We start from the raw sequence: 14,164 nt of genomic DNA, 5'->3' as shown, positions 1-14,164 counted from the left end.
TTTTTAGAAAGGTTTCAGGATGGATACCTTCCCTGCTCTTAGGACAAAAGAAAGGGCTATTTTCTAAGCTCCTGCCCTCATGGGCCCCCACGTGCTGTTGCAGCCTGCCTCAGACGCACACGAAGGGCTTGGCTGATGCCAGGGCCATCCTCCCCGGTGAACTCCTCCAGGCTTGGGAATTCCTTGTCAGGCTTGGTTCCAGACCTTAAAGGGGTCTCACGCTTTCCTTGGAGTCCCTACCTCTTTGGTGGTGACTGCCTCGGGTTCCCTCTGCCCTGTGGTCCCTTTCTTGGTGCCCAGCTTCACACCTGAGAGTTTGGAGTGCCCAGCCAGGTTCTGGGCTTCGTCATTCTGAATCCTTGGGCCTGGTTGGTGGTTCAGAGAGGCCCGAAGCCTAGCTGTGTGGGAGTGTGGGCAGCGGAAGCTGATGGAGGCCCCATGAGCCTCTGTAAAACTGCACTTGCTGCAGGGTAGGGGTGGCACTGCAGCCTGGGGTGCCCTGGGTTTCTCTCAATTAAGGGGAGGGGCCAGGGAATGAGAGTCACACTCTGACCCTGAGTCCTAGACCCTCCCCTTCTGCCCCTGCCCACTTCTCTCATATTTATTTCAGTGACCTCTTGTCTTCCTCTCAAAAGCTTAGGACTTTGGGTTTTCTATTCTTCCGGTCCAAGTTAGCCTCCTTCTCTTAATCCTATAAAGGAAGGAGAAATCAGTCACTCCTGACACCCCCACTTCAACTTCTCTCCAAGCAAGTCCAAGGGCGAGAAAGACCCCAGCAGAACTTGGAAGATGGGTGTTGAGGAGCTGGGCATCAGTGTCACCCCCCGGATCCCTTAGGACTCAGAGCAGAGCCAGGTGTGGTGGCAGGAGTGCCACATTCCTGGTCAGATGCTAAACGGCCCTTGGGGGGTTTTGAGTTGTCCCGGTGGAGCCTTGGGTGTCTCCCAGCCCCACCCTGGGGTGTGTTCCAGCCTCATAGAAGCTCTGCTTTCCTCTTTAGAAACATGGCCGGGGCCAGGTGCTATTTGACCTGGTCTGTGAGCACCTCAACCTCCTGGAGAAGGACTACTTTGGCCTGACCTTCTGTGATGCGGACAGCCAAAAGGTACCTGGGCTGGGGAGCAAGGCTAGGCAGGGGAGGCCTGCCGGGAGATGTAGACCTCTTCCCTTAGGTCCCCATAGTCCTGGCCACATCCCATGGCTTCCATCAGTTCTCACATCTTCATTAGGCACCTTCTGTTTGCATGTCCCCAAGGTTCAGCCAGCCTTATCTACCCTCTCGTTTCTCTGCCTCCACCCCCTAGCCCCCGTCATTTCTTTGTGACCCACAGGTTGCCCCCAGACAGGTATTTGGACAGCCCTGGTGTGACTGCTTGAGTTGTCTGGGGGAACTGAGGCACTCCCTGGCATCACCTCTTCCCTATCCCTGGGAGCCTCCTGTCGAAGTTTCCTCTTTCCTGCCAGTCCCACTATGGCTTCATTACCTAGTCACCATGGCAGTCTCAGGGCAATGCCAGCTCCAGGGCACTGGGTCCCAAGCCTGGTGGTGAATCCAGGCCTCATGACCTCACCTCCCAATCTCAAGGAAAAGGGACCAGAAAGTTCAGCTAAGGAAGGGTATTCCCCACTAGCGGCTGTCAACGGACGTGTCAGGATATTTCTCTCTCTCAGCCCGATCCAGGTTCTCTCTTCCATCTTCCCCCTAAAGATCTCTGTCTTTTCTTTTAGAACTGGCTGGACCCATCCAAGGAAATCAAGAAGCAGATCCGGAGTGAGTGGCTGGCTGTGGTTGGGGATGTAGTGGAAGGGAGGCAGGGGTTCCAGGTTACAAGGGCCCTAGGTTACAAGGGTCCCAGTTGTCCTGCTCCCTCCTACTTAGGAAAGTGCGTTCAGACCCATGAGTTCATTCACTGGGCATGGCAGACTTTGGGGGAGGCCAGGGTGGGAATGACAATTGACCATTGTTTTATAGATGATTGGTCTGAGGCCCAGAGAAGAGAAAGGACCATGCAGAGTTGCATAGCAAGTTAGTAGAGGAATCATAAATGCATTCAGGATGTCAGCCCTGGAAGGGACCTGCAGAGTCATCTAGGACAGAAGACAAGCAGATGGCCTGGAAACAGCCACCCTTCTGTCCAGGGCTGGTGCAGACTTCAGTGATCAATGACCCTTTCCTCAGAGGCCCAGAGGGAGTCAGTTATTACCCACGGTCACAGAGCCAAGTATTGGCCAAGCCAGGTCTTGAACCTTGGTCTTCCAGCATCATCCTGTGTTCTTTTCAAGGCCTGGCGTGAAAGCAGATGAGCAGGCCAACAGCCTGTCCTTTCTGGCCCAGAGAGAAAAGGCATATTGGGAGGGGTGGGGCAGCTTTCAAATGGCAGAAGGGGTTGGTAAGTAGCCTCAGCAAGGCAGCATGAGTAGGTGGAGACCTGGAGCCTAGAGGCAGAGATGCCTCCACCCAGGGCCCCTCCTCCTTGGCTGTGGTTAGTCTTTCCTGGACTCCCTGGTCCCCTGGCTGGAAGGCTGTAGCTGAGCCTGTTGCCATGACAGCAGGCAGCTGGGCCCAGGGAAGCCAGCTGACTCTGCAGGAGGGGGCTTCAGGAATTCTTCCTGTAGGCTCCTATTAGTTGGAGACAAAGAGGCAGGCATACAGAGCAAGCTCCTCTGGGTGCTGACAGGATCCTAAGGCCTGGGCTTCAGGCTGTCCCCCGGAAGCCCCAGCCTGGCTGGGATGCCTGCCTGTCATGCCTGAGGGAATCAGAACATAAATAGGCAACCAAGTGTGCAATGTTTGGTAAGGACCAGGAGCTCGGGAAAGATAGGTGGCTGGACCAAATGGTCAGGTCTTGGCATCCCTCGCCAGAGCTTGCCCGCAGCCCTGCCAGCACAGCCCAGGCGTGGTGGATGGTTGCTTCTTGCGTCCACCTCAAGTCATTGAGGAATAGTCTCGAGCCTTGGCAAGTGTCTTCTCCAGCAAAGCCACAGTCCCTGTAACTTCCAGCTGTTCATCCTAGTCCTGCCTTCAGGGACCCCGGCGGAACAATTTTTTGCCCCCTTTCTTCTGTTGTGACAGCCCCTCAGCCTTCTGAAGGTGGCGCCATGAGTCCTTGAGTCCTGGGCTTCAGAATTGGGTGTATCTCCCCCCAAGCCTCAGTGCTCATCACATGGGGCACCTGAGGCAAGTCCTCCACCTCCCTGGGCCCCTGCTTCTCCTTGGCAAGTGGATTAGCAATTCCTGCCTCGTGAGACGGGGGTGACAGTTAAATGGCATATGTATGGACAGCACCCAGGTGCCCAGTAGCTTTTTCTTCTTGGTTCCCTGAGGCGGTCTGGAGTGATGGTTAAACAGATAACACTGGGGCCAGACTGCCTGGATTTGAATCCTGACTCTGTCACTACTTCTTGTGTTATTTAACTATTCTGTGCCTCAGTTTCCTCATCTGTAAGATGGGGTAATGATAGTACTTATATTTAGGATTGTTGTGAGGATTAAATGAGTTATTACATGTACAGCACCTAGAACAGGGCCTGCACACAGTAGCGCCCAGTATGTATTAGCTATTATCATTTTATTATTACTATCATTATTCCTAAGACAGGGATTGTTTCCCCTTGAGGCTATTTTTTCCAAGGAGTCATTGTGGTCAGAAGCCTTGGATTTGGGGTTCGATGACCAGAGTTTGGGCCACCCACTGGGATGGTGGGGTCTCTCTGATCTCTACCCATCTTGTCCTCTCAGGCAGCCCCTGGAATTTTGCCTTCACAGTCAAGTTCTACCCCCCTGACCCTGCCCAGCTGACAGAAGACATCACAAGGTGAGGGCTGTGGAGGGAGGGGCAGGCATGCTGGTGTGTGGGACCATGGATGAGGGCACCTGGCCCTGGGGACCCAGGCCGTATATGACAGTACTTGAAAGTGCTGATGCCGAGGTCAGGCAAACAGCATCAACAAAGGAAGCAGACTCAGTGCAAGAAAAACAGTGACATAGACACAGTGGTCAATAGCAGCTGACCCTGCACTTCAGAGGAGGAGGCATCACAGGGAACCGGGGGCCCCCTGTAAGGGGACAGAAGCCATCTGAAACAGCTGCCGTTCAGCTGCAGGCCGTCACTGTCACGTGGGAATTGGGCCTGATTGTTAGAGTGAAGCTAGAGATTTGAGAGTGAAAACCACAATTTTTAAATGTTGGCAACTAATGCAAACTTTAAAAACAGTGTGGGCCATCTCTGGGTGGGACACATCAAACACACATGAAGTCAATTAGGTGCTGAGTGGCCCACCAGTTTGCAGTGCTGGGGATACGGAGGGAATAGAACATGATGTTGCACTTGGGACTTTGGTTCTGCTCGCTGCTCTGTGCACACGTCAGACACGTGATGGTCAAATGAGGCTTGTGACCCCCCCCCAGGGAGGCAAGCCTGGGCTTCTGTGATGAACAGGGATTGTGTATGCAGTGTTATTGTGCCACAGGGCCCGTAGATAACATAGCTTGCAGATTGGAACGGGTTGCAAAGCATCCTTCAGGATGGAAGCTTCCACAGGGCTCATCCTGCCTCAGGAAACCAGAATAGGGGGAGGCTCTTCTCTTTATCTGAGCCCCTTCAAAGAGATAGTCTCACTTCATGATCTCCTGGGGCCATGTCTTCCAGGTGGTAGGCTCTACACCCTCAACAATAAGACGTGGGCTTGAAGTTCTCCTACAGCAGGGGAGGGGTGACTAAGCCAACCTCTCTCCCATTGGGTCCCTCCTTAATGTTGGCTGCCTGTTTGCCAGGCAGTGGATCAACGTCAGGATGCTGACTCTGGCCTTGGAAAATAAGACAGATGTTCCTGGAATAGATCAGGCCCCAGGCCTTGGCCTCATTAGCCCTGTTTTGAGCCCTGGGGTCAGCTTAGGGCCAACGTGGCAGCAGCAGGATCTGAAACTCCATTCCCACAAGGGCTGAGAGAGTTAGGCCAGCACAGCCCCCATCCCTCTGGTGTTGCCCACTCGTGCCTCCCTCTTTGTGCCAGACACTGGGCACTGGGTGTCTCGGGACACCAGGAGGGAAATTAGCCCTGCCCAGCACAGATGGCCCCCAGAGAAGGGATGGTAGTAGCAGCTGACTTAGTCAAAAATAGTTAGGCCCGAAATAAACTGGTCAAAATGACAAATTGATTGAAATGAAAGATTGGTCAGAGTATTTGGCAGTGATTTTTGAATTTTTAGACTTCTGAACAAAATACTCATAAACCCATACTCAGTGGCTTGTGATGTCTGAGCTGCTGCTGATTCTGAGCCTACACCTTGGCCCTGAGCACACACTGAGGCTACATGTACTTTTTGCCAGGGCTTCACTGCTGACCAAGAAATAATGTCACAGAGCAGTAAAAATTGTACTAAGTAAAAGCCACTTAAAAGGAAAAGAAATAGGCAATTGAAAAAAAAATGGTGGAACATAACAAAAATGCACAGGGAGCATCACTGGCTGAAAACAAGCTGAAACATTTTTTAATATACAAAAAAAAGCAATAAAAAATGGTTTTAAATGGTTCTAAAATTGTAAAGTCATCCAAGTATTCATAAAAGTTATAAAATATCATGGCCTGGTGGTTGGAAATGTTTCTTTAAGCCAATTTGGTTTTAGACAATTCACTTAGTGCCAAAGGCAAAGAAAGTTTTGGGAAAGCTTTGGCGAGCAGGTTCATCTGGGCTGTGGAATACAACGTGGAAGTTAAAATGAATGGGGCAGAGTTGCATGTGCTGACATGGGAAGGGCTCTAAGGCATGGAGTCTGGTATGAAAGAGGGAGCTGCAGAATCAGATGTAGTATTTGGTACAATGTACATGTTAAAAACACCCATACATCAAAAGCACATGCATTTCCCTATGTCCAGGGAGAAGTGTCTAGAACGTTACATGATAACTGTGGTGACCTCTGGAGGAGGGGATTAGGAATGAGAATGGGCACCCAGAAGAAATTTTGAGTCACCTCTGAAGTTTGTGTTTTTTCCACAATATGTATACAGAATATTCTATAATTAAAACTATATGACTTTTTTTAGTTGTTAAACCAGCAAAGTGGTCTTCATTAGCTTGGAAATGAGTTCAAGATTGAAAATGCCCTCATAGTAGGAAAAAAAACCTCTCGAATTTAGAAATGAACAAAAAATGTCACATGAAATGTTATAAAACCATCTCGTAGAACCCACTGAAATTGTCCACATGTGAAATGCCAGTGTCTGCGGACACTTTTCTACCGAGTTATGTGTTGATTCATGTGGTTCCGATGGACCAGCTGTGCTCGGGGCGTCCAGGGAGGAGTGGGGCCCATGCCCACACCCGCTCTCCCCCATCTCCAGATACTACCTGTGCCTGCAGCTGCGGGCAGACATCATCACGGGCCGGCTGCCCTGCTCCTTTGTCACGCATGCCCTGCTGGGCTCCTACGCCGTGCAGGCTGAGCTAGGCGACTATGACGCTGAGGAGCATGTCGGCAACTATGTCAGCGAGCTCCGCTTTGCCCCTAACCAGACCCGGGAGCTGGAGGAGAGGATCATGGAGCTACACAAGACATACAGGTGAGAGGGCCGCCGCCCAGGGCCTTCCTTGACTCTGGCCGGTTGGCTGGAGCCTCCCTGGCAGGCCTGAATGTGCTGGGTCCCTGGATGCCATGCTATACATACCCCACCTGGCTCTGCCCCTAACTTGAGATGTGTCTCAGAGCAAATCGTCTCTGCAAATAGGAATGATAGTGGCTAGCTGTGTAACCTTAAGTGACGTCTTGGGGCCCCAGTTTCTTAAGCTCCTATTTGGGTGTGATAATTACCTGTCCTTGGCCTCTGAGAATCAGTTTCTTTATCTGCCAGCTGGAGATAATAGTCACTACTCTGTGTCTCTGGGTAAGTGTCCTGATGGCTAGATCTTGTTTAGAGTTCAAAAGTTTGGACTCGAAAGCTAGTCTGCTTGGGTTCATATTCTGACTCTGGCAGTTTCTAACCAGGGCATTTTGAGCAGGTCATTTCACTTCTCTATGCTTTGGTTTCCTCCTCTGTTCAAAGTGGTTGCTATTAAACTGACCTTGTAGGGAGGACTAAATGACATGTGTTAAAGACACAACACATGTTGGCTATTAGTGTTGCTACCTGTGGATTGAAGGGTTGAATAATTGATTGTGCAGTAGAAAGCACCTTATTCTAGGAATTGGAAGATAATTAACTAGATGGGTGATTGAAGCTGATTATTTAACCTGTCTGAGCCCATTTTCACCTGTATATGCACGGACTTAGATTGGCAGTTTTTCTCAACTGTTGGTATTTGGGGCAGGAGAATTCATTGTGCAGGATGTTTGGCATCCCTGGGCCCCATGCTGTGAATGCCCATAACACCTTCTCAGTCATTGTAACAACCCAAATGCCCACCTTTGCCATTGCCTGCTGTGTGGGTTCCCCTGGAGAGGAACCCCTAGAGCTAAATGATCCCTAGGGTGGTTTTAAGCTGGAAGTACTTTGGGCTCCAAGTCCAGGGTTGTTATAGGAACTCAATGTGATGAATTATGTGAAAGTGCATTATAAACTATAATGTGCTGTGCCTATGGGAAGGAGTATGGTAATATCCCGTTACTACTGAGGATGGAGGGAATGATGACAGTTGCGTCCTATGGACTGCATCTGGAGAGGAGGGCTAGGACCAGATGTGGAGGAATCGTGGGGAAGACCTTGCTGTGGTGTGATGAATGCTAGGTCAAGGGTGGCAAATGCTGTCTCTTAGAGACTCACACACCAACTCTGCTTGGTTAGTAATGACTGCTATGGTATTGTGTTGGGCAGGATACTGGTACCCTACAACTGGTTAGCAGTGTCCACCTGGCATAGCAATAGGGAGTGGTGAACTCTCTGACATCTGTTTGTCATCCCTGTCCTAGATAGCAAGATGTCTTAGGATTTTCAAGAGTCAAAATAATTGAGAGAGAGATGTTAAGATCCATATGAATGGGAGAAATACCAATGGCTAGCTCTGCATCTGTTTGGACCTAAAGCACATTGACATCTAGGGTCCAGGTCTCCCACACAGCAGCCCAGAGGTAGACAGGGCAAAGGAAACTGAGGCCCAGAGGATATAAAAGACAGCTGTAGTTAAGTGGTTAGGAGCACAAACTCTGAAGCCACATTGTCTGGATTAAAATCATGACTCTTCTACTTAATAGTACTATGCCCTTGGGCAAGTTATTCAACCTGTCTGTGCCAGTTTTCTCATCTGTCAAATGAGAGTAATAATAATACCTACCTTATAGAGTTGTTACGAGGATTCAGTAAGTTAATACATGTAAAGTGCTTGGAACAGTAACCAGCACATAGTACCCAATGTAACTAAGTATAAAATGTCTTCCAGGTTTCCTGGCAGCTGAAGCAAAGAAGGAACTTGATTAATTACATAACTCTTCTTTTCAGAAGGAGAATGTGCACCTGTTCCCCAGGAGAGATTAAGTGGCTTCTGATACTAAATTTTGAGAGAAATATCTTACGTGGGTAATAATTTAGGAGCCCCTGGGTGATTATAATGAACAATGTCTTCTACAATGGTTTCACATTGATGGAGAAGCAGAATTTATAACTCACACTTAACTCAGCAGCAGAATCAGACAGAAATCCTGACTCCTAGCTCAGCCCCTGCATGCTTCTTGGAGGAAATGAGACTGGACTTAAGCTTTGGCAGAGGTGGGGGTTGGGTGGATGGAAGCTGGGGGCCTGGGGGTGCACCATCCTGCCCTGAGGGCAGAGGGGAAAGACTTGGGTGAGGCTCAGCCATGTGCCCACTCCAGCACATTTGCCTCCTAAGATGACGGCTTCTGATGGGGGTCACCTTGAGCCAGCAGGACTCAGACCACCAGGGCCACCTCTGATCACTTTCTTTCCCTCAGGGGCATGACCCCAGGAGAAGCAGAAATCCACTTCCTTGAGAACGCCAAGAAGCTTTCCATGTACGGAGTAGATCTGCACCATGCCAAGGTACCACCAGGTCCCAGGGTTCCCTTCGCCTCTGGGTGGTGTCCCCTGATGAACTGTCAGGCCTTCTGGAGGGCTGGATGTGCCAGATGCTGTGTTACCTCCAATTTGAAACCTTTTCTATTCTCATTTCTCATAGTTCCATAACCTTTTTTTCCCCATGATCTTTATCATTTTCTCTTTATATTATATTTCTTTATGAACCTGTTTGTGCCACTACTAGCTTGGGAGCATGATGAGGAAAAGACACAGACCTTAGTGTATTTCTGTATCCCTAGCAGATAGCACATGGCCTGGCATCGAGTATGTACCACTAAATGTTTGCTGGGTGAATGAACGATTGAGTGACAGACAGAACGTGTGATTGAACAAGTGAGTTGGTGAATAAAAAGCTAAGTGAATGACTGAATGACTATGTGAGAGATCGGTCAGTGGTACTCTAGCATGGAGGTTCTAATTCTGTTCCTTAGAGCTTATTACAAGCAGAACTCAGGGAAAGGTTTCGGGGATGGGTGGCAGGCTGCCCCCAGTGTGGACCCCATGCTTCCCATTCATGCCCCCTTCTCGTGCAGGACTCTGAGGGCATCGACATCATGTTAGGTGTCTGTGCCAATGGCCTGCTCATCTACCGGGACCGGCTGAGAATCAACCGCTTTGCCTGGCCCAAGATTCTCAAGATCTCCTACAAGAGGAGTAACTTCTATATCAAGATCCGGCCAGGGGAGGTGAGCCTGTCTTGGGAGCCCCTCCTCACTGCATTGGCTAGAACAGAGTGGACCCTGGCAGCTGGGTGTGGGTTGTTTTCTACCCAGGATACATAGATAGGGGTGCTGGGGTTCTGGGTGGGAAGAGATCCCTCTTCTGTGGCTTTTTACGTAGACTTCGCACCTTAGGTGTGTGCATGCAAACACACACACACACACACACACACACACACACAAGAGCCTAAACAGAAGTTAGTTACATATATACAGGTTTCGTAGAAAAATGAATATAGTCTGTATATAGTACATGTATTTGCTTACATGTAGTCCTCAAATATTTATACATGCTAAGACACACATAGACACATGACCACACACGCAGCGACACATGCACAGACAAACATGTATACATCCACACCTCTTTTTTCCTTCAATCTCCCCATCTCACCCATTAGCAATTTCATTCAGTTCTACCTCTATAATCAATGCAAACCCATGTGCTTCTCTTCCTCTCCACTGCACCAGCCCCCAACAGCCACCATTTCTCACTTCTCTCTACAGGGTCCCTCTCACTGGTCTCCCTGCCTCCATTGTCTCTTCAGGCCATTTTTCTCATAGCTGCTAAAGAGATCTTAAAAGTCCCTTAAATCAGATAATGTCAAATCCACTCCCCCACCCCACTCACACTTTTTGCTTAAACCTTTCAAAAACTCTTTAGTTTTTGGGCTAAAGTCCAAACTCCTTCCATGGCCACCTACCTCTCCTCACTATCTCTTGCCACATTTCCCCACATCCACGATGCTCCAGCCCTTCTGGCCACCTTTGAGATCCTTGAATAAGTCAAGCTGTTAATGGCCCGTGTGCTTCTTATTTGCTCATTTATTATCTGAGACCTCCCCCACACCAGAATCTTCTGTCTTGGTCTCCACGGTTGGTATCTCTAGTGTTTAACACTGGACCTGGTGCAGGAAAAGGGCTCTGTCAACCTTATCGCGTCAATGAATGAACAGGCCGAAGTCACACATGCCTGAGAAGAGGTTCAGAAAGGATAGGCCAGTGGTGAGAGTGGGCCCAGGCCCCGCCTCTAAGCTGTCGTTCTTGGTTTTCCAGTATGAGCAGTTTGAGAGCACAATTGGCTTTAAGCTCCCAAACCACCGGTCAGCCAAGAGACTATGGAAGGTCTGCATCGAGCATCACACGTTCTTCCGGTGAGCCTGCCCTGGATGAGATGACGGGGATGAGGCAGAGGCTGTGTGTATGCAGGGGAGCAATGGGAGGAGTTAGCGGGGACTCTAAGGAAGCCACCCCACCTTTCCCCATGGCTCTCGCTTCTTGGACCACTTTGAGTTGTTGTATTTGGTGGGGCAGTGGGATGAAAGGCCAGCTGTAGTCTAACCTTGGGCCTGCAATGCAGGTCTGATATCCCCTCCTCACCTTCTTCCCTCTGCTGCAGGCTGGTGTCCCCTGAGCCTCCGCCCAAGGGCTTCCTGGTGATGGGCTCTAAGTTCCGGTATAGTGGGAGGACCCAGGCACAGACCCGCCAGGCCAGTGCCCTCATCGACCGGCCTGCACCCTTCTTTGAGCGCTCCTCCAGCAAACGGTACACCATGTCCCGCAGCCTTGACGGAGGTATGGCCCAAGTTGGAGGTGGGGGGAAGAGTGGTCTTTAGAGGGAAGTGAGGGAGTGGGCATGCCAGTTTCTGCAGAATGAGCAGTGAAGGTGGTAGACACATCCCAAGTTCATTTGCACCAGGCATGGTAGCTGGAGACCACTGCTATACCTGGGCAGCTCTTGGTTGGTTTAGCCCCAACCTACAGCTCACTTCCACTTGGGATGTGACACTGCCACTCTCTGGATTCCCACAACTTCCCCAAATCATGGCCTTTGGGGTCCCAGGTTCAACCATATGGTTTTCTGCAGCCCCCCCCCAAGAAGTTTAGCAATCCACATATTATCATTATACCAGGAGAATGGTGCTTGTGACTACATTGCGGAGCTGGTAATACTTTATCTGCCTGGAGGCTGAAGCGTTCCTGTTCATTCTTTTTGTTCCACTGAGCTCTGGGCTGATTGACAAGCTATCCATATGGTGCTTTCCACTGCCCCCATTTCTGTTGTACTGATGGGTGCCCTTAACATCAGCGAGAACTAGCTGGACATTGTCCTGTATCAAGCAGACCAGGGCTTCTCAAAGTGTGGTCCAGAGACCATGTCTGCATCAGAATCACCTGTGAGATTGTTAAACATGAAGATTGCCAGGCCCTGCCCCAGACCTACTAAGTCAGCACCCCCAGGGCCCAAGTGTCTCCCCAGGATGTACACACTAGAGTGTGCAGGTGATGTTCAGAAGCCACATGGGGCAGTGGGGGCATTCAGAGTTAGGCAGGTCTGAGTTCAAATCTTGACCCTGACACTCACCAGCTGCTCCATGAACACAAGAAGTGGTCCATAAATATCTGAAAGAATGGATGGGTGACCTTGAGCAACTTATTGAACTCTCCTGAGCCCGTTTCCTCTTATGCAAAATACTACTGCTTTGTTGTGTTATAGGGAGAATTAATAATGCCTAAAAAACACACAAAACTATTCATGGCATATAATAGGACCTTCATAAATGGTACCCATCATTATTGCTTTTAGATTTGTAGAGGGTAGCTTAAAGGTGGGAAGTAGGGACTTGGGTGGGAGAACAATGAATACTCCCAGAATATAGTGGGGCAGGCCTCCAGGCAAGTTAGTTCCACTCAACATATATTTTCTGAGTGTTATATGTGTGCCAAGCCTTGTGTTAGGTATAGTATTTATCCAAGTATAATATTTAGAGTGAGTAAATAACGGCCTTTTCCTTTGAGAAGCTGATAGAATAGTAGGTTTTGAAGCATTTAATGTGGTTTAAGCAATGGGAGAAGCATGTACAGAATCCAGAGCAGCCTTGAGGAGGGAGGAATTCATTCTATCTGGGAGGAGCAGAAAGCGCTTTGTGGAAAGGGCAGCACCTGGGCAGGGTTTTGAAGGATACTTAGGAGTTTGCCAGATGCTCAAGAGAGTCTGACGCTTTTTCTAGGGTATGAAAGTGAGACCTGTCTCAGGATTTCTGTCTATGTTGGAGGGATATATAGTTCTGCAGGGGTCTATTTGAGGCAGAGGAAGCTTCTTCTCCTTGGATAGACTTAGGGCTAAGAACTGAAGGTTTATGCAAAGGGAAAGGAGGATCTGTACTGTCTTCTGGCCCTCTTTTGTAGCTTCCATTTCTATGCCAGGAACCAAATGAAGGCCAGATTTTGGCAGGGAGCAGAGGTTAGCTCAGAGCTGGTGAAGCTCATTAGGGGAGGAACACAAACCTAGACTCAAAGCCAAGAGGTCTAGGTCCTTGTCCTGACTCACCAAAAGGTTCCCAGTGAGACCTTTTCCCTCTTGAGGTCCCAATTTATCCTCTGTGAAATGGGGGTTATAATTCTCATTCTAGCCACCAACACAGAGTATTATGCAAATCAAATGAAATATGTGCATAAATGAGTACTTTGCACAGTGAATATATATGAATAGAAAGGATAATTACTCTCTTTTTAAAATCTAGGCCAACTCCAAGGATAATCTGTGCTCTGGTTATTTTAATTCAGTGTCTTCCAGCCTATTTTCCACCAAGACACAGTCCATGGGCATAGTCAGGTTATGTCCAGTGCCTGGTGTGCACAGTCTATAATTCCACCCCTTTTTTTCCTATTCAGAAAAGTGTTTTATCACACCTGTAATCCTAGCACTTTGGGAGGCCAAGGCAGAAGGATCGCTTGAGGTCAGGAGTTTGAGACCAGCCTGAGTGAGAGTGAGACCCTGTCTCTACAAAAAATAGAAAAATTAGCCGGGCATGGTGGCGCATGCCTATAGTCCCAGTTACTCAGGAGGCTGAGGCAGGAGGATGACTTGAGCCCAGGAGTTTGAGGTTGCAGTGAGCTATGATGATGCCACTGTACTCCAGCCTGGGCAACAGAGCGAAACTCTATCTCTCTAAAAAACAAAGAAAGAAAAGTGTTTTAGAATGCCTGTGGGTAAGAAAGATGTTATTGTAGGGATCCCCTTGAATTTTCCCTAATTTATAAGGAAGGTAAATCATTTGTAAATGTTACAACTTTGGCTTCCACTAGTAAAAGCCAATCTCATAATATCTGTGTGTTGCTAAATAGTGATCAAGTGAGTATTCTGCCACAACCACCATAACAAAAACAGCAACATTTATGGGCCAACATTGATTGAAGGCATACTCTGTGCCAGCCACTCTTCTAAATATTTTTCTAAATACTTACACTCATTAGCTATTTGTCCTCACCTCAGCTTTCTGAAGTAGGCACTGCTTATAGATGAGGAAAACAAGGCCCAGAGAGATTATGTAACTTACCCAAGGTCACACAGCAAGAAGAGATGGATTTGAGATTTGAACCCAGGCTCTAGTGCTATAGAAACCAGGAGGGGGCCCCAG

At 48.9% G+C, this 14,164-nt stretch overlaps 1 protein-coding gene across 6 annotated transcripts in view; it reads left to right on the top strand.

Moving 5' to 3' along the window:
* EPB41L1 (erythrocyte membrane protein band 4.1 like 1) overlaps positions 1-14,164 on the top strand; it is a 122,324-nt gene that overhangs the window by 72,196 nt on the left and 35,964 nt on the right. For all 6 annotated transcript variants that reach the window (XM_045528663.1, XM_045528666.1, XM_045528665.1 and 3 more), the window contains exons 5-12: positions 1,001-1,105; positions 1,729-1,771; positions 3,740-3,815; positions 6,343-6,561; positions 8,901-8,988; positions 9,558-9,710; positions 10,800-10,897; positions 11,143-11,318. In XM_045528663.1, coding sequence (XP_045384619.1) covers positions 1,001-1,105; positions 1,729-1,771; positions 3,740-3,815; positions 6,343-6,561; positions 8,901-8,988; positions 9,558-9,710; positions 10,800-10,897; positions 11,143-11,318 — 958 coding nt within the window. The remainder of the gene's footprint in view (positions 1-1,000; positions 1,106-1,728; positions 1,772-3,739; positions 3,816-6,342; positions 6,562-8,900; positions 8,989-9,557; positions 9,711-10,799; positions 10,898-11,142; positions 11,319-14,164) is intronic.

This window comes from Lemur catta, chromosome 17 (assembly GCF_020740605.2).
Source record: "Lemur catta isolate mLemCat1 chromosome 17, mLemCat1.pri, whole genome shotgun sequence".
In the NCBI taxonomy this organism is placed as follows: domain Eukaryota; kingdom Metazoa; phylum Chordata; class Mammalia; order Primates; family Lemuridae; genus Lemur; species Lemur catta.
This window is presented reverse-complemented; position numbering and strand designations above follow the sequence as displayed.